This window comes from Gopherus flavomarginatus, chromosome 6 (assembly GCF_025201925.1).
Source record: "Gopherus flavomarginatus isolate rGopFla2 chromosome 6, rGopFla2.mat.asm, whole genome shotgun sequence".
Classification (NCBI taxonomy): domain Eukaryota; kingdom Metazoa; phylum Chordata; order Testudines; family Testudinidae; genus Gopherus; species Gopherus flavomarginatus.
The window spans coordinates 64,312,221-64,332,843 of record NC_066622.1 but is presented as its reverse complement, the minus strand read 5'-3'; the positions used below and the strand labels follow the sequence as shown (position 1 = coordinate 64,332,843).

The following is a 20,623-nucleotide window of genomic DNA, read 5'->3' as shown; positions in this document are numbered from 1 at the left end:
GCTCAGCTGAGGCGATGAACAGTTGTGAGGACTTTCTGAACAGCTTAGTCCACTCGAGGTAGAAAGCCAGAGCGCACTGCACATCAAATGTATGGAGACGGGGCTCTTCACTGGACGCATAAGGCTTGGGGCAGAGCACCGGTAGAGAAGTGTCCTGACCCATGTGGTAGGCGGAGACCACCTTGGGGAGGAACACAGAGTGTGGGTGGAGCGGGACCTTGTCCTTATGAAAGACCGTGTATGGAGGCTCGGAGGTCAGGGCCCTGAGCTCCAAGACTTACCTAGCTGACATGATCGCAACCAGGAAGGCCACCTTCCACAAGAGGTGAGACCAGGAGCACATGGCAGTGGTCCAAATGGGGGCCCTATGAGACGAGCCAACACCAGGTTTAGGTCCCACTGTGGGGCTGAGGGTCTAGAATACAGAAAAAAAATGGTTCAAACCCTTAAGGACATGACGCCCCTGGCCAGATGGAGGGCTTCAGGCGTGGAAGGCATCCAGACATCCTGAGAGGCCTGTTCCGAAGGGACCAGGCTACTCCGCTCAGCTTGAGTCGGAGGCCTGGGGCCTGGTGGGGATTGAGGACTGCCTGACATGGGCCTATCCTCTGTCCTAGATTTCCCTCAGTGCTGCTGTGAAGAAGGAGTCTTCTTGGCTTTCTTGGCGTGCCTCGTGAATGGAGAGCGGTACCGACTGGCCAATGGTACTGGAGTGTTGCGGTGTACCAACATCGTGGTGCCGGGTACTGGTTCGGAGCGGCGTGCCAGGGTGGGAGGTCAGCGCCTAATGTCCCTTTCTCTTTTGGTCCGAGGCTTAAATGGCTTGCAAATCTTGCACCTTTTACTGATATGAGTTTCTCCCAAGCAGTACAAAACAGTCTGCATGTGGGTCGCTCTTTGGCACAGAACACCTGCAAGAGCCACACAATTTAAACCCCGGAGTGCGGGGCATGCCCTGGCCCTGGCTCACTGACTAACTAAACAGCTTACTAACTACAGGTACTAACGTTGAACGAACAAACAGTTCTGGGGACAAGCTACAGCAAAGCTGGAGCAGAGCAGTTCCTATGCACCTTCACTGGCGGCAAGAAGGAACTGAGGGTAAGGGGAGCATGCAGCTCTCCTTATACTGTGCCAACCAGGCACCACTCCAGGAGTCACAGGGGGAGCTCCCCCCTACGAGTGCTGCTAGGGAAAAAACTTCTGGCACTGGTGCACGCGGTGAGCACGCACACCTATTGGGGAATACACATGTGCAATCACTCGATGAAGAAGTTGTGTTATGATCAACTTCAAAGAAGAAATCTGTTCTAATAATATGCTCAAGATTAAAGGTGCAATAAAACTTTAAAACAACAACAGCAAAATCAAGAACCCAGACCTGGTGCAACATGTGTAAGATGTTCTGCTCCCTTTCTTTAGCAACAATATCTTCAGCGATTTCTGTAATACTTGTAATGTCAAACCAGGACTCAAAGCTAGAGACAGAGACAAAACAAATTCAAGTTGTTTCATATATGTTATTGTTATCTGAATGTGTCAAACTCCAAATAAGTTTCTAAAGCACCTTATGTATGAAAGATGTACAATGGGTAGAATTAAAATAAGCATTTTCTTTTGTCTAAGGCCAGACAATTGTAAACTGAATTATAATAAACAGAAATGTTAGTTGGAAAGCACAGTGCAATCTGTTATACAAAATAACATTACTTCTGCTGTAGAGACCTTTGCAACCTCTTTCCAGCTTAGCACTAAATTCAAGTTGTTTTTTGGCACTGCGATGTGACAGGTAGTCATGAAGGAAAACTTAATGCTTGCTACTTGGCTCAGAGGGTTTTAATTTTTGCTCAGTGGCTGAGACATGAAAATTGTTTCCCTCTCTGTGGAAGCAACTTCAGAAATGGAAAAAAAAGTCACTTGAGGAAGGGAAAATCCATTCAAGCCCCTCCATCACAGAACAAAGGTGAATCCAATCACTATGTGACAAGTTATCAATTTATCCAACTCAAATGAACAGATGGATAGTTGTAATGATGTAAGGCATTAGTTCTGAGTAGCTCATGCAGAACACACACACAAAACAGTCTGGCCAAAAGACCATGGCCTACCTTTTCAAGTCATCAAATACATCTGGCAGCAGGAAGTTAAGTAGCGACCAGAGTTCTGCCAAGTTGTTTTGCAAGGGAGTACCAGTTAACAGAAGTTTATTGTCAGCATTAAACCGTTTTAATTCTCTGATAAGACGACAGTTCATGTTCTTAATCCTATGTCCTTCATCCACTATCAGATACTTCCAGAAGCAATGCTACGGAAAGAAAAGAAGTCACCTAGCATTTCAAGAAATGTGATCTTTGCCACATCAAAATACATACTACAGACAGGACTAGTAGAACTGCCTATTATGGCTGCCCAACACTACCCATCATAAGACCCTATTGTCATTTGCTTATAACGTTGCCAAACTTCAACTGTTTAGGCTAAAATTTCCCATGCCTAGAATCTACCTCAGGCTGGACTCTTTTTTTTTTTTTTTGGGGGGGGGGTTTCACCCACAATACCCCAAGTTGTTTCCAAGAACGAGGCTAACAAAAATATTTTAAATTCATGTGACTTTATCTGGGCTCTAGTGGAGCAGGGAGTTAAAATCGGCAAGGACTGACCTGTGTGTCAGGGAAGCGTCTTTCAAAATATCCATAAAAACCCACCCCAAAGTCTCAGTTGGTACATACTCAGTGAAGACCACGCTTGAGCAACAGGCAACCTTAATTCTGGTATTTCCTAACTGTTGACTGCAACCTTAATGTTTTTAATGTAGTTCGTGTAATATTTTACAGTTTTTATTATTCAGGAGTGCACCAACTGACATAGAACTGAAATGTTATTAAGTTGGATATAGAAAAATGTGCTGCACCAGGAATGCTCCTTCCTTGACTCTACAGCAAAAGAGATGACCATTATTAAGCAACCTCCTGTCTTAAGTGACCACTCCGATGTACTGTACTGAATATAAATCCTACTCCAAAACCCACTGTGACACTGCACCCCATATTCTTCACAATATTACCACCATATGATTATGGCATAATTATGATGCATTTTGTACAAGATAAGTCACGTGGGGTATCATTGAAAAAGTTGTGATTTGCTGAATATGATTATCCTATTTATATGCAAGTAACATTTTTGTGTCTGAAATGAGTAATACTGACTAGGGATTTCAAATGGGCTTACTCTGGAAAACATCCACAGCCAGCCTTTCAGGTACAACAATGAAGCCAGACAGCGCTCATCAACAAAGACAATGGATCCTGGAAGAACTTAACCATCCTGTGAAGGTTCCAGGCAGACTGTAATTAATGGCTGCTATGACTCAGGGCTTGTCCACACTATGCAGCTTTTAGCGACAAGGCTGTGTCAACTAAGTCGCTAGAAGTCAGCGTGTGTAAACCCTCTCTGTTGGTATTTTGCAGGTACTTTTACCAACAAAGTACATCCAACCTCACGAGCAGGGTCAGCTCCTGCTGACAAAGCCACATTCACACTGCCACTTGCGTCAGCAAAACTTTTGTCTTGCGCATGGGGGTGGTGGTGCTTTTTTAAGTACCAGTGAAAGACAAAAGTTTTGTTGACATCGTCGTGTAGACAAGCCCTCAATAATGTATGCAAGGGCTTGTGACCAGGCCACATGACTCCAGACTCCATCTTGGGATGCCAGTGTCTTTCCACATCTGTTTTTCTTCACTCTCCACACAAGAAAACTTCTGAAAACACCTGAGGAACAAAGACTGAGTTGAGGAAAGTGCTGGACCCAGGCTAAAAGGATTTCTAGCCATGTATGAAAGACCTGGAGATTTCAAGCTGTAAAGCAAGTGCAGCTTGTTCCTTAAGAATCTGCAAGCCTGCAGGGTGAGAAACTGCTAATTCATATCCAATCTAGTATATTAAGCTTAGTTTGTGTTTTGCTTATTTGCTAGATAATCTGCTTAGATCTGTTTTCTATCCCTTATAATCACTTAAAATCTATCTTTTGTAGCTAATAAACTTGTTTTTGCTTTATCTAAACCAGTGCATTTGAGTGAAATGCATGGGAAATCGTAGCTCAAGGGGCAAAGGTTGTTGCATAGTCCTCTCCACACGGGGGGGAAGACACTCAGTGAGCTTATACTGTACAAACCCCTATGCAGTGCAAGATGGTATAATTTTGGGCTTATAATCCAGAGGGGGGCTTATAATCCAGAGGGGGTGCACCTGGGGAGCTAAATTACTTTGGCTGTAGACTTTCTACTGTTGCTTCATGCATGGCTCATCAGAAAGCCTGCCTGTAACTGCAGCTGGATGTGTTCCTACCTGTGTGAATGCTGGAGGAAGTGAAGGACTGGGGGCAGGTCTGCAGCTTTTCACAGCAGCACAGTGAGAGGGAACCCAGCCGGCTCAATGGTACCCCAGTTCCACGTAGCACACTGGGGGGAACCTGTCACAACCACCTTCCCTTTAAACAACTAATTTTTGTTCATCTGTTGAGAGATCACTTAGGACAAGTTTGCATCAGGCTATGGATTATGCTTACCTTCTTATTGTCCATCAAACTATGGATTATGCTTGCCTTCGCTACCATTGTCCACAATCGTTTTTGGGTAATGCATTCTATTTTTTTCAGAAAGTTACTAAATATGCCAATCCAGGGCTCTAGACACTGAGGGAACAGTGCACTTGGAAACTGATAAAAGCAGCTATTACTGTTACAGTGTGACACTGCTACTGAGCAGAAAAAAATGTTTGAAGTTTCTACTGCAGTAGAAAGCAGTGTTGTAAGCTATATTAGAGATAGAGGTACTGAGGCATTCCACCTGTGAAGGTGCACTTGTATACCTGCAAGGCATTTCTGTCTCTCATGGCTATTTCAAACGAGGTAATGACCACAGGATGAATTTGCAGTGAACCTTCTCGCCTGTGAATTTTTTGAACCAATTTACGACGTTCCTGCTGGGCTCCATGGTACAGCATTATGGGAATCTAAAAGGAGTTTTTATACTTCCATTAATAAGTAGCAATCAAGAACCCACACATTTTATAGTAATCACACTAAGAATCACCACCACTGTGGTTACAATACATATAGAACAAACAACTTCCAAACCAAAACAGTTATGAGAATGAAATAATTTGCTCCTCTAAACACTAAAAAGAAAATACTTTTTACCTCTGGAGTGAATCTCTTGAACTCGGACATCCAGTTAGGAAGAGTAGACAAGGGACCACATACTAAGAATGGCCCAGGGACTCCTCTCTCTACCATCAGTGCTATTGTAGCAATACATTGGATTGTCTTTCCAAGTCCCATTTCATCAGCCAAAATGCCGTTAATGCCATTTTCCCAAAGCATCTGCATACACAGAAAGATACATATGCCTAATAAGCACTAGACATCCAGGTGAATAAACACCTATGACTGCATTCACCATTTGGCTCCTGCTATCAATCTTTTCCCATACGCACATATTCAGAGCTAGATGAATACAATTTCTACTTGCCTAATTTAAATACAAAGGATCTGTATGCACGTGCCAGTCAAATATTTATGCATACATGTGGCCAATTAGGTGGCCAACTGGCCTTGTGAAACTGTAAGAACTTGGACACATAACAGGCATCTGTATGCCCTTAACTGAAAGCTTATCCCTAAGTGATATGGTAACTTCACTGGAAATTTTCTGTTGACATTTTTCATTCTTGTTTCTAAACTAAAAGGTCATTTTTTATAAAGTTTGATAAAAAAATCTGTTTGGTCATTTTTGAGTAATCAAAGCAGAATATAGATACAGTATTTCATATTTAGACACTTTAGCGTTCAATATAAAAATAAATTTTAAAAGTTAATGCTTGCTCCATGAATAAATATGCCTTACAAGTTAAACAAATACAGAGACATAGCAAACAAAAAACCAGCTACTTAACTGTAGTGTCATGCTTCTGCACAGAAGTAGGAATCTCCCTACGTAGTTAAACTGATATTTTAGCCAACTAGCCTTCATCATCTGCCTTCTAAAATCAGCACATTATCATCTTTAAGTTTGAGCCAAAAACAATCAGAGGAAAAAACTTGCGCTTGCATACTTTTAAGCTTCTTTGATGGATAAAAGTCAGTGGAAAAGATTTAAAGAAAAGCTGGGAGAGGGGTTTTCTGTTTGTTTTTTAAATATTAGAAAGTTAGGTCTTGTCTACCCTGAAAGACACTATGGCCGCATCTACACTAGGAGTGCTTTAGTAGTACAGATATACAATTATACCATATAAAGTGTGCTCCTAGTGTGGACACAACTTATATTAGAAAAACTGCACTTTTTCCAGTAAAGCTTATTCCAACCCTCTAGCCCAAGAGAAATAAGCTATAACATGAAAAAGCGCAATTTTGCCAGTGTTTCTGTGGCTACAATGGGATCATTTGCTGGCACACTTCTTCACACCCTTGACCAACATAACGGTGCCAGTAGAAATCTGTATTGTATGTATGCCCTGTGATGACTGCAGAAGACTTAACTGAGTCTATTCTGTTCTTGTTGCTAAGTCAGGCTTTCCTTTCTGTATGTAGTGAAGTGAACAATTTAGATGAAACTGAATTTGCATGTAGGCTATTTATTTTTATTGAGCAACTGGAACAAATATTCAAGAGAGAAATGCATTTTAAGACACTATTTAGAAGGCTCTTGGGTCAGCAGCATTGGTCACAAGTTCCCAAAAGGAAGAAACACATGCCTGAAGCTGGGCTGCACCTGCTGGTTGGTATACTCAGATTCCTGTCTAGGAGTGGGAAAACGGCACAAGATTCCACCCTGGGACACGTACGGGCAAGAGGCCTACCACCTGAAGAAGTGCACTTAGAGAGACCAGACATGGAACAGGTGCAGTTAGCCCTGTAACCATGGGCAGTTGAAAGAGGAAAGACTTTTAAGCAGAATATTTAAATCTTTTAATACATTTAACTCCAATGCCCAATATAAAGAAGTCTTTGTTAAAAATTCAAAAATACCAACACTCCAAATAGGTTGCAAGAGCTCACAACACACATCAGATCCCCATGACATTCTCTAGTTAGAGTAGGGAAGACTAGACTTGACGTTCCTGATATTTCTAAAGCGAAAAATCAAGAAGAAAAACTTTATGAAGTATAAAAGAGGCCTGGATATTCTTTAAAGAAACAATAAGGTGTATGAGCTCAATTTTGTGTTTTAGAAATCCTTTACAGGCCACTTGTAATTCCAAAACAAAGATGGAAGCACTGATATTTTACACTGGGGATACAGCTCAATTGAAATCAGGTAAAGAACATCCTGCCTGAAATATCAGTATGTTGTAACAGGGAAAATGGAGTACAGCCTCCCACATGCATGTTTTACTCCTATTAGAAGAGTGGCTTTAAGCTGTCTTTCTTCAAAACTTCCACCCGGACATTACATGGCAATGTCCCCATACATATTCCCTTCTTTTAAAGAAACATGCATGCAATTTCTGCAGTTCAGTCAACCACAGAGGGCTGGAAAGGCCAAAGTTAACATGGACCAAGAGTTCCTTTAAAATAAACAAACAAACAAATAAATAAAAAATACAGCTCTGCACAGCTTTTGTGCCAAACCCAAAAGAAACACTGTTCCCTCCAATATACTTAACGTAGAAGATTCTGAAACATGAGCAATATCATCTTCTGTTGAAATAAGTATAAACATAAACATACAGATTCATACCCTGAGCCATTCCATGCCTTCAACTTGGTACCACCTCATAACACCTCCTGAAAAAAGCTTTGGCTGTTGAAAGGGTATTGGCTGCCCGTGAAATTTCCGTACTGGATCAAGGAAGTGCTTAGCATTATGTCGTACAGCTTGTGACAACCTATCTTTAATGACACTATTAGAATCTCCATTTTTCTGGAGGTCTTCTGCACATAGTTTGTTAGAAGAGCTTTCATCCTACAGAAGAAAGTTCAGAGAATTTAAGTACAAACATCGCAAAGCTTAGTTAATATACTCAGCAAGCTGCTGAGACTTCTGGCAAATCTGCAAATCAATGTTATTGCTACGGTTAGGCAAAACAGTATCCAGCTGCAATGATAAAGGCAGATTTAATCCAAGTGTGGCTGACCACACACAATAACTCAAGCACAAAATTTCCAGTGATGATATTGCCACCTAGCCAATTAATATTTAAACATTAAACCGCTTGTTGGTGTCACTAGGCATAAATCTAGGTAGCTCGGGAGGGTGGAAGATCACGAGTGCCGATGAAGCCCTCCTGCTCAGGCCTCAATGAACAATTGTTCCTCCATGTTAAACACTTTGTGTAACCTAGTGTAACCTAATGTACTAATAGCTGCAAAAATGTAGTGTTCGCAGTTAGTTTTCAATTGTAATAGCCAGTTCTCTGCTGTGATACATTGAAGCTAGGCTAAAGCACACTCAAGGCCGTTTTAAGATACTGTATATATGTCTCAGCAGCGGAGAGGGGGGACGAAGGGGGAAGACAAAAGATTGAATGAGAAAAGATACCACAGCTGGATGGGAAAGGAGGAGGGAGTGAAAGATCAGCTAGTCAGCAAGAAAAAGTTTTGTAGTAAACAACTGGGTTATAAAAGGAAGAAACTACTTGTTTTAGGTGTGCAGGATTTGAGATTGTTATTTCTCCCTTGCACCTTATTTGAGCTCAAATAAACTTGTGTTTTGCTTCTCCACCCTGGTGTGTTCATTGACGCTACGCACTCTGGGCAATGAACCACTGTTGCTTGCCTCGGGCACCCTCTGTGTCGGCAACACGCTCAATGGCAATATATCCTTCAACTCTTTGTAGTTTAAAAGCAGTAATATTTATTAAATAAAAGGATAATGTTGAATACCAAGTTGCTATCCATAAAAGCGAACAGACCTCAAAACTTGACACACAAAAGGACAGCACATTTCACGTGGAACTAATTCCCTATTTTAAGCAAATTCCAGTGACCACTAGAAGTTGGCTTCTCCACACACACTCAATTCCCTATAAGAACACAGCAGAAAACTAACAACCAACCCCACCCTCACCCCCACTATCCTGCACCTTATCAATTCTCAAAACTAGAACAATTTATCATGTGTATGTCGCAAGCCTGATCTGATACTCCAGCACTCGTTTTTTCCTGAGAATATGACTTATACTTTGAAAGGCAAAAATGTTTCCCTTGTGCTCCACACTACACTATCAAACAAATCACATTTAACACAAGACACATTTAGGCTCCAACTTCTGGAGGCTTGAGCTTAGTATTAAATCAGTGAACCATTTAATCCCATACTTTTAAAACCAGGGCTTTGGAGCAGACCCCAAACTGGAGTGCAGGACCAGTAGATTTTATGCCCAGAGCTGGAGTGAAGCAATTCAAAAATTTGTTTGCTCCAAATCCCTGTTTAAAACTTCCAGTAGAGCACCTAATGATATAGCAGTTAGGCATTTATTTACAGAACAAGTTTAAAAATATACCACATAAAGTCATTCATAATGTATAAGTAAAACCACCACTTTGTCATGAACAAAATCAAGTTAGATAAAAATCATACATCATATATAGGGTTCCTAGTGCTTACTTTTCCAAAAATTGTATTTATTCTATATAAATAAAAAAATATGTATTTTTTTACATCAGTTAGAATGAAGAAATTGAGCTAACATATTTTAGACATTTCCTCCCAGAGAACAAGCTGCAAAACTGCATTTTATAAGCTCTCTCTTTAGCAAGATGTTTGGAGGCATAATCTAATTAAAAAAAAAAATCAAGATAAAGAATTCTATTTTCAGATACTTATTTTAAAATCACGTATTCCATGTTGGTATGTGCAACTTAGATTAACAAATATAGATAGAAAAGTAGGCTTTCAGTAATAAACAACAATTAAAATATGGGGGCAGGAAATGAGATAAAGACAATCTAAAATACGAGGAATTTTGAAATTGAAGACATTTAAGTTGGTTTTACAGTGTACAGCTGTAACAATATGCATGGACATACCTGATTCTCTACTTTGCTTTTTTTGGCCACTGACAAGATTTCCTAAAAATAAAACGAAAATGCTAGTGTAAAATATGCTTTATAACAACTTGAAAAACTAATACAGCAATATCTATTTTTGTAGAACCTTTAATCCCAGGATCTGAAAGTGCTTTAAGTGAACCATAACCAAGCATTATTCTCACTTGCTGATAAGAAGAACATGCACAGATAAATTAAGTAACTTGCTCAAGGTCACACAGCTGGGAATACAAAATAAAGTTCACAAAATAAAGTTTACGTTTTTACACGCGCACACACACTGGGGAGAGAAGAAATGGGTATACCTTCTGAAAGTCTGCACAAATTCCTCATTTTGTTAATAAAGGTGTGTAATTATGCTAAAGAGATACTATAAGTTGCAGAGATCACATACCATCACATTTTAGTCAATAACCTCTCAGAAATTGCACATCAATTAATTCTATGCATGTTTAAAATATGCTGCAGTACCATAAAACAGCTGTATCTGGAAGTTACATCACAAGCAAATGCTAATGTATTGAAAATAGTTTTCTATTTGCTGCAAATTACATCAAATGCACTCTTACCTCTTTGGACATGACTTCTGAAATGTAATAGGTTTCATCTTCTCTTCCTCTTTTTTTCTTCACAGCTATAAGAAAATATCAAAGAGGTCTTAAAAGCTAAAAATACTAGGTAAGCTACATCAAAAATTAATAAAAACTATACTTAAATATAGACAAAAAGCAAAACCTAATGATAAACCTACCAGATTTCTCCTCTTTTTCATCAGTTAGATTCCGACTCTAGAAAGTGAATATTTAAAAGCATTATTAACTTAAATATTTTCTAATATCTCAGGGATAGATAAGAGAAAGATATAATCAGCACTGACATGTTTACATTGTTTGTAACTATGTTTGACATCATTCTTGAAAACTGTTATTTCAAAAAGCCCTGGCCCACCTTGGAGAGAATCAAGCCATTCTAGGTACAACTGTTCAAAAAAAGTTTAAGTTTGGCTTTGCTTAAGAGGACAGTTGTGTGACACAGACATACATGGAAAAGGCTTTATGATGGTATATGTACACTCAACAGTAAAGCCAAAGACTGGGAAAAAAAATTTTTTTTCTAACTTAATTTTTAACATTTACCAATCAAGGAAAGGTTACAGCCTACTCTCAAACCCATGTCGCTGTATCAATTTTAGGGTATTTGTCATGGAGATCCCGGAGAAGCAATTTGTATAAAACAGCCAACACATCTTACCATTGCCGCTTTTAATAACATTTCTTTCTTTTTTTCTAATTTCTCTTTCCTTTTCTGCTCCTAAAAAACAAAGTTCTTACTTGTATAGAACAGCTGCAATAAATATATCCATTATAAAAATACTAATAGACACTGAGTACACACAGCATCATATTAACGATGTAAGCTGGGGACTGGTTTTGCTTTTGTAGTCATTTTAAAATGGTGCCAAGATGAAAGCTGGTAAGTAGCTGAAATTGCTTGGCAATGGGTAAGTAGAATTATTTTGTACTGCTTTTTGCTGGATACTTAAAATTCTATCAAAAGAAAATCTGCATATCAAATGCTTTATCACAAAAAAAAGCTGAAGCTTGTAAACTAGTTCAGTGTTTATTTTACATAAAACTAATGGCTTAAATGTAACGCCTTCCCTGTAATCTATTTTTGCATGATATGCAGCTGCACTTTCAGTTTTATATGTTGCATTGTTCCAAATACAACAGAAGTGATAATTTAACTGGACTACAGTGTCTTTAAAGGAAGCAGTCTTATGATTATGTTGAAGAAACTAGGATTTCTAAAAGTTAAATACTGTTAAAATTCTCTACATGTAACATGGAGCAAAAAATAAAAGCAAGGAATTTTTAAAATAGAAACATGTTAAGCAAAATACAGAGTATGCATTTATACAGGTGTAATAACTGCAGATTGTTCTAATCAGATTTAAAAAAAAAAAAGACTGACAACTCCACTATTTGGGGAAAAAAGCCCTTACAGTCTACCAAAAATCAGTGTTCTCTCTCCCACTGCTGACCACATCTATCCCCTTGAATTCCTTCACTGTCCTCCTCTTTCCTTTTGTGTCAAGTTTAAGCTTATTTCTTAACCTTAAATATTCTGCACAACTCTTACTTCACTTCTTGCTCCTTGTTCTACCTTACATCTTTGCTCCATCATCCTCTTGTGCCCGGTTTCCCACCTTCTTTAACATCTCTTATTTTGAAATATCTTCTCAATTTGTTGTAAAGAGACCGACCTCTCCCCCTCTTCCACATCCCCCCAGACTGATACCATTAATAAGAATTCTGATGATTTACTGTTATCATGGGCCTTAGTTAGAATATAAACTTTTTGGGGGTGGCTTCAGATTATTTTTAAAATGATATCAATGTTATGCAAAGGACTGTGGCATCCATCTGCTGTGACTATATTAGGAACTTAAAAAAAAAATATCACTTGAGAAGGAGCTGTAACATAGATACGGCTGTAATGGTTTCTGGAGTTTTTACCTGGGTTTAACCAACAAGGTGGCAAAGACATCAGAAGCTCCTACCGAGGGAAATTTTTTTGTAAGATTCCCTAGTGCAGACTAGGATTTACAGTGCTCTACAATTAACAACAACATCATCATCATCAAAATTCTGTCATTTAAACTTAGAACACATCTACCTCCAGCTGCTGCTGTTCCATTTTGGTCAGCAAGAATTTTGAATATATGTTGCTTTTTTCAAGCAAGTGTTGAAGCCTCTTGTAGCGCATTTCACTGGAGTCTCTGTCCCAGGACATGCGAGCCTTGCAAACAAAGAAGGAAAGCATATCTTTAGCCATTTCAGCTTTTACTGTTTTGAAATGAATAAAACCGTTCTGTACATCTTGAAGCCAGACACAATTGTATTACACATCTACAGACCCTTCCTCCCAATTATACACTTAAACTACATCTACACTACACGCCACCACCATGCATACATGTCATGTATGTGCAGCTACATGATGCAGTGAAAAGCAGGCTGCAACCATACCGTGGCGTGTAGCTAAACCTCAGTGAAAGGTTCTGGTACAAGGGAGGCAGCAGGGAAGGGCTCTGGCAGCAGAGAGTAGCAAGGGCCTTTCCTAGCTGCCTCTCCCTGCCAGAGCTTTCCCAATGGAGGGGAAATGCTTCAGCAATGGGGAGGCGACAGAGCCTTTCCCTCCTGTCAGTGTCCCTGCCACTCCACAGAGAGGAGCAGCCCAACCCTTTCTGTGCTGTCTCCTCCTGGCAGAGCCTTTCCCTGCTAGGGAAATCTTTTCTTTCAGAGGGGAAAGGCTCCAGCAGCGGGAAAGCCGCAGGACACTACACGGCCAAAAATAGCAATGTAGATCGGAAGACAGCTTGGGCGAGTAGAGAGCATGTATAGTATATACTTGCATACATACCCACTGCCTTCAGGTGTTTTTACTTGCCTAAGCCATGCCTCACCAGCTATACTGCTATTTATACTCATGCGAGGTGGGCTGGGTGGGTATGAACACTACACACCACCAAAAGATGTATCCTTAGAGGGTTTGGACAGACCACTCCTCTCCCACAGTTTTCAGTGCATAATTTCTTAGATTTTAGTATGATGCTTTCAAATAGTTTGTCAACATAAAGTTTCTAGACATATACTCAGTAAACAAAAACAGCCTTTAAATGATGCCTGCTCTACACTTGCCAAACAAATCTTAACTTACAGTGTGGATAGAGCCCACATTAACTTTACCAAGCAGAGCAAGTCAGTCACACATATACTTGGAATTAACATCTTTAGTACCTCTGCATAACAGAGAGGCTGTAGTATCTGCATTTGATAGAGTAAAGTTATAGTAAAAACTCAGCCATGAGATTTGTGAATTACTTTTCTAAACCCAAACAAAAAAGAAAGTGGAATAAAGCTTAGCACTAAGCAGTTAAAATACTAGACATTTGCAAGGAGGGTAAAATAGCATATCTAAAAACCATGTTCACCTGGATAGCTCTACAACTACCTTTGAAAAGCTCTCGGAGGAGGGAGGAGAAGGTGTGGGGAATCTTCCAGAACTAAATGGAAGGATGTTAGTAGATAGTATTTGGTCCTGCCAGGAGGGCAGGGGACTGGACTCAATGACCTCTTGAGGTCCCTTCCAGTCCTAGAGTCTATGGGTCTATGAGAATGATGGGGCAATAATCACTGCATGGGAAACAGATTCACTCATTTTCTCTAGACAGTGCACCTGACCACACATTACTTTGTGGAAATGCTGATGTACTCTTTGCCCTGATAGGGTGAGCCTTGGAGAGGAACTGGAGGGAAGGATTTACAAAAAAAAGAGCCCACAACAGTCAGGCTATCAAGAAAAAGAGGGTTCGAAGCACAGGAGGGAAAAGCTGTGCCAGGGTGAGATGACTGATTAAGAGATGTACAGCTTTCTTTTAATTTTATTGTTAAACTGAGAATGCCTTATCTATTTTTAGCTTTAAGCCTAGATGTTATGAAAATCCTGTTTCTGCTATTCTACTACAATTTTCTCTCCATCTTTAATAAATCTTGTTTTTAAACATGATCTGACTGGTGGACTGTTGGCTGGATAATTTCACACAGACTTCACTAAAAAGATTAGAACCTCTCAGCTTCTGATAGAAAATGAAGTGTAAGGGAGTTTCTGAGTCTCAAACCCCCACTGAGGGTCTCTTAACAGAGCATGGACAGAGTCCTTCTATCAAGGTGTGTCACAAGGAACTCCAGGAAGGCTAATACAAGGGAAGACGCCTAAAGATCAAGGCCTTGTCTACACTACAGTGTTCTCAACAAGTGCTATAATAAAAATTAGAGAGGTAGCCGTGTTTGTCTGTATCCACAAAAACAATGAGTCCAGTGGCACCTTAAAGACTAACAGATTTATTTGGGCATAAGCTTTCGTGGGTAAAAACCTCCACTTCTGAAGAAGAAACCCCACTTTTATCCACGAAGCCCAAATAAATCTGTTAGTCTTTAAGGTGCCACCATACTCCTCGTTTTTATATTAAAAATTGGTATTGTACATTCACACTCGCTCCCTCTGTTGGCAGAGTGCATCCACAACTGGGGCACTATCAACAGTGTGAGCAATGCACTGTGGGTACCTATCCCACAATCCAGCTGGACACCTTCTGCCGTGTGGTCTTGTGGGAAGGTGGAGTAGATATGGTGCATCTTGGGACTGGGCTTAATGTCCCATGATGCATTGTTTTCTGTCCCAGCATTCCATGGGCTTCCAGCTTTCTTTTACAGCATTTTCAATGGCCCATGTTTGCAGTTCACCCTGCCAACTCTGTGGGAAGGGATGGATTCCAAATGCTCTCCTATGCTCTAATTACTGTCATGAAGACATTATGGATGACAGTGCAGTTAATCACAAAGTTCCTAACTGAAGAAGACTCCCAGTTGCCTGACAAGCAGTCTGATATGGATAGGAGCAACTTTAGATTGCTTTTGGGATTTACGGAACAGCTGCAGACAGTGAACCGTCACTTTTAGGCTCAGGAAACAAGCACTGAATGGTGGGGTAATATCCTCATACAGGCCTCACATGACAAGCAGGGAGTACAGAACTTTTGGAGGTGGAAAGCCACCTTTCTGGAACTGTGTGCGGAGCTCCTCCCAGCACTGCAGCACAAGGACACCAGAATGAGAGCTCCCCTATTGGTGGAGAAGAACATGGCGATCTGTGTGTGGAAGTTGGTGACACCAGACTGCTCCATGGCTTGTGAAACCTTAAATGGGAAACCTGGACACCAGTAAGGAGCGGTTCAACAAGAGGCTGAGTAGGTGGAATGTGCCTTTGACAGATTAAAGGCACGCTGGCGATGCCTTTATGTAGGTTAGACCTTAATGAGGATAATATTCCCATGGTCATAGCCGCGCGTTGTACACTGCATAATCTTGTTGAAGTTAAGGGTGAAAGGTTTGCTCACTGGTGGAGTGTGAAGGTAGACCTCTTGACTGCTGATTTTGAGCAGCAAGATAACAGGGCTATCAAAGGGGGGCAATTTGAATCAGGGAGGCTTTGAGGAAACACTTTGAAAATGAGAACCAATAATATATATCTCTGTGATTGCTATGTAGATTTCCTGGAAAGCAACGGTGAAATATGGGGCCTTACACAGGTAGTTTAATGATTTGTTTACTGGAATGTACGTATTGGTAGCGCCTGCTATCTGAAATTGTAGGAGACAAATGAGTTACCATTCAAAAACTTTGCTTTTATTGCACAAGAAACACACAGACTCTTGGTAGGTAAGGAGGTACCAGGGAAGGACAGACTTTCAGAGCTGTGCGTAGGTCCAGTTATTTTGAAAGTTTCCAAAGGGGTGGAGCAAAGGGGACACTGAGAAGTCCCAGAAAGTGGAAAGAAACGTGTGGGCGGAGTTGAGGGGGGAGGGGCACAGAAAAGAGTTCTAAATGTGCTGCAGGGGAGAGCAGGCACAGATCTGCTTAGTCTGCAGCATTAAGAACTTCAGTATTTGTTTGTGCTCCTCCATTACTTTAATCATCCACTCAGTAGCATCCTTAAACTCCTGATTATCTTTTCTGTCCTGCCTTTCGCCTTCCCCTCCACTCCTTGTGTTCTCCTGGAACATGTCTTCTTTGCTCCACCTTGAGCACTCTCTTATCTGGCAGAGATGTTTGGACGGTGTGCATGGGGTGTTCCTCAAGGCCACATCTGCCGAAGCATAAGGAACAATGTACAGAAGCATGATTGTTAAATTCACATGCAGCATTGAAACGTTTCAGTAAAATACACCTCTGGTAACATAAGAATCACTTTCTCACTGACTCCTGGCAAGCACACATCTCGGCAAACACCCAAAACATGGTGACTGTTGGCTGGGGAGGCACTCTACATGGGGAAAGAGCATTCTGCAAGGGTTGCATTGCAGCCGAGTAGGGAAAAAATTCTAAAATTCACCCACAATGAACCCTGCCTGTGGAAAAGTGTAACAGATCTCACCTCTGAGGGTAAGCAGGGAAGCGAGGGCACATCTACTACACACTTGTGACATCAGCCCTGGCCCCTGTGCTGCTTTGGTCCAGGCACAAGTGATAGCCAAATGGCACGGGAAGGTTTCCTGCAATGGGGGGAGGAATGAAGCAGCTCTGCCAAGGAACCTTTGGCAGAGGATTGCTGCCAAGGAACCTTTGGCAGAGGATTGCTGAGTACCTCCGGGAAACTTTCTGGAGATCTCTCTGAAGGATTCCCATGAGATCTTGACGTGCACCAACACCCTGTTTTGCTGTACTGATTAGCTGCACAGGGGAACGTCTAGCGCACAGAAACACAGCCAGCTTTGTACACTTCTATACACTGAACCCACCTCTGCACTACACAAACCACAGCCACTTACCAGGCATCTCCTCTTCTGCTTCTTGCTCACCAGAGAGCAATTGCTGAGACTGGACAGACACCTCCTGAACAATTCCTGGCTGCCCACCCCACCAGGTGATCCCATCAGGAGCTCCACATCATCATCTAACTCCACCTCTTCATCAGTGACTTTGTCCTCCGGGTTAGATGCTCTTTCCACTGCCTCCAGGCCTGCCAAAGTATCCACAGGGGTCTTGGTGGTGGGGTCACCACTGAGGATACTGTCCAGCTCCTTGCAGAGCTGACAGGTCTTAGGTGCAGCACCGACATGATGGCTTGGCTCCCTTGCCTTATGGTACACCTGTCTCAGATCCTTTATCTTCGCTCTGCACTGCAGCATGTCCCGGTAATAGCTCTTTTCACACAAGTCTCGAGAAACCTGCCCGTAGTTATCAAAATTCCTACGGCTCAAGTGCAGCTGGGACTACACAGCCTCCTCTCCCATATACTGAGCAACTTCAGCAGCTCCATAGTGGTCCAAATGGGAGAATGTTTGCTGTGATAACCTGCCATGGTCACCTGAGAAGATGCAATGAAACCTCTCCATGCTGAGTCAACAGGAAATGGAATTTCAAAAATTCCTGGGGCTTCCAAGGGGGAGGAGTTGTTTACCCAGATGCAGGGCAGTGGAGTTCAAACTGCTGACCAGAGCAGTCAGGGTGGGCATTGTGGGACACCTTTCTGAGGCCAATTAAAGCGATAAAATCAAGCGTGGTGTCTACTCTGGCACATTGTCGACAAAAGTTTTGCTCCAAAAGTCTTATGTCTCTTGTCAGGGTGGTTTTATTTTGTCACCAAAGCAGGACATTTTTGCTGCTAAGAGTTGCATCGCAGTGTGTTTTGTTGACAAAAGCTGCCTTTTAAATGCCATGCAGCATTTAAAACCTTTGACTCACTCAGTTTGTCCAGAATAGGCTCTCATTTTGTCCACCTATTCAGTCTCCTTCCGCCCAGCAGGATTTTTCAATCAGGTTTCTTATTGCAGAATGTTTCCCCCTATTCTTTTTATCAGACTTCGTATTCTCACAGTTTTGCAAAGCAGCATTTTGCCTCCAGCACATATAATAGAAAAGTGGCTCCTCTGTTGAACAGCTGTACAAATCACCTAGCAGGGGGTGCAAAGTAGTGACAAGAACTAAAAATGAGGCCTTCTTGAACATGCAGGTTCTAAGCAGGACCACATCCTGCTAATGGCTCTCTCCTGCCTGAAAGAAACTGGAACTGGTGGGAGAAGCAGGAAGGCATACAGGAAAACAAAGTGTTGCCAATGCTAGAAAGGAATTTGTAGATTCAGAAGAACTGTAGGGGACTGCTAAAAATAAAATCAGTCTTATTACATTCTAGCATTATAATAATAATGATTGGGAAGGCACTTTATAAGTCCTTTTTATACTGTTACTCTGGACTGACATCTCATCATTACTCCAAGCAGACGTTTCTCTTTTCTAACTTGGGAGTTTGAAGAAAATCAATTCAGTTATTTGAGTTATCAGAGCAAGAGATTCCTGCTTTTATAAGTTAAGGAATTTGATTTATACTGAAGCCCTGGTCAGATAAAGCAGGTTTGACATTTTAAATTCAAACCTGTCATATCTGGAATCCTTGTTAATGAATATGTGTTTGCTATTTTTTCCAAAATGCTTAAGCAATAAAAAAAGTTAATGAGCAAAACTGGCATATTATGTCCTTCATAGACTCATTACCAAAAAGTTTATAAATATATGCATGCTCCCAGAGTCTTTGCACCTAACCTCCACTGTGGTAATTCATCCTCTCTTTGCCTTGAAAATGGTATCAGAAAAGATGCCATATATGTTAGGCCCTGGATATTTCCAATTTCAAAACTTGCATAAACTGTAAGACACAATAAGACATTGGTACACAGTTCTAGTACTCACTAAATTTGAACTGATTAGGCTTTATTAAACATAAGAATTTCCATGCAGCTGAACATAAGATCACATTCAAGCATGGAATGGGAAAAATAAGGGAGAATTCAATACAGATGATTGTAATAAGCGTGGAAATACAAGACTATAGTTAGAGATTTAATTTTTGCTTTAACTCACTTCCTCCAGAAACTCTGCAACATTAAAAACCTCCCTCAGAACGCCATCCTTGCTGCCTCCCCATACACCAACATCCCTCCCAATGACAGCATCACTGCCTGCCTCAAACAGCTACAAGAGTATGTCTACACTACAGCCTATGTCAGCAAAACTTATATCGCTCAGGGATGGGACTATTCCACCCCCATCTGCAACATAAGTTACACCAACATAAGCATTCACGTGCACAGCACAATATCACATGGCTTATGCCACTTGCAGAGGCAGGTTTTTTTATGCTGATGGGAGAGCTCTCTCCCATCAGCATAGGATGTCTTCATGAGATGCACTGCAGCGGTGCAGCATATTGGTACAGCTCCTCCCCTACAGCACTGTATTTATAGATATACCCCAAGACAACTGGCAACACTCAGATATCTACCCCAAACACATCAGCAAGTTCATCCATTTCATACTCACTCATAACAATTTTATATTCAAACACTTTGTCCAAACCATCTGGACAAATGCACCACAAAACCAATTATATACCTAAGGTACATTGATATTTTTATTCTCTGGACAGACAATCTAAACTACCTCATAGATTTCTACCACAAATTCAACAGCCATCATCCATCCATTTAAACTCTAGAGCACTGCCACACTAGCATCAGTTTCCTGGATACCATGATCAGCTTCAGAAATGGAATCCTACAGACAGCTATATATAAGAAACCCATAGATCACCACACCTACCTTCACAGATGCTGTAACCATGCCAAACACATAAAAAAAAAATCTTATCTACAGCCAGGCACTCAGATTCCACATAATATGCTCTGACGAGAACGTTAGGCTATACACCTTAACGCAGGGGTTCTCAAACTGGGGGTTGGTACCTCTGAGGGGGTTGTGAGGTTATTACACGGGGGAGTCACGAGCTGTCACTCTCCACCCCAAACCCCACTTTGCCTCCAGCCTTTATAATGGTGTTATAAATCAAAAAAACACTTTTTTATATATTTAAGGGGGGAGGGGAAGTCGCACTCAGAAGCTTTCTATGTGAAAGGGGCCACAAGTACAAAGGTTTGAGAACCACTACCTTGGT

At 41.2% G+C, this 20,623-nt stretch overlaps 1 protein-coding gene and 1 long non-coding RNA gene across 3 annotated transcripts in view; both read right to left on the bottom strand.

Moving 5' to 3' along the window:
* HELLS (helicase, lymphoid specific) overlaps positions 1-20,623 on the bottom strand; it is a 43,730-nt gene that overhangs the window by 19,676 nt on the left and 3,431 nt on the right. For both annotated transcript variants that reach the window (XM_050960102.1, XM_050960103.1), the window contains exons 3-12: positions 12,731-12,853; positions 11,303-11,362; positions 10,803-10,839; positions 10,621-10,685; positions 10,031-10,072; positions 7,740-7,964; positions 5,201-5,383; positions 4,870-5,013; positions 2,109-2,305; positions 1,382-1,478 (exon numbers count right to left, since the gene is read on the bottom strand). In XM_050960102.1, the coding sequence (XP_050816059.1) occupies positions 1,382-1,478; positions 2,109-2,305; positions 4,870-5,013; positions 5,201-5,383; positions 7,740-7,964; positions 10,031-10,072; positions 10,621-10,685; positions 10,803-10,839; positions 11,303-11,362; positions 12,731-12,853 (1,173 nt within the window). The remainder of the gene's footprint in view (positions 1-1,381; positions 1,479-2,108; positions 2,306-4,869; positions 5,014-5,200; positions 5,384-7,739; positions 7,965-10,030; positions 10,073-10,620; positions 10,686-10,802; positions 10,840-11,302; positions 11,363-12,730; positions 12,854-20,623) is intronic.
* LOC127054326 (uncharacterized) lies at positions 16,281-19,548 on the bottom strand. The gene is made up of 3 exons (XR_007775218.1): positions 19,534-19,548; positions 17,445-18,569; positions 16,281-16,762 (listed from the first exon to the last, which is right to left on the bottom strand). It is a non-coding gene; the product is annotated as an uncharacterized LOC127054326 (long non-coding RNA).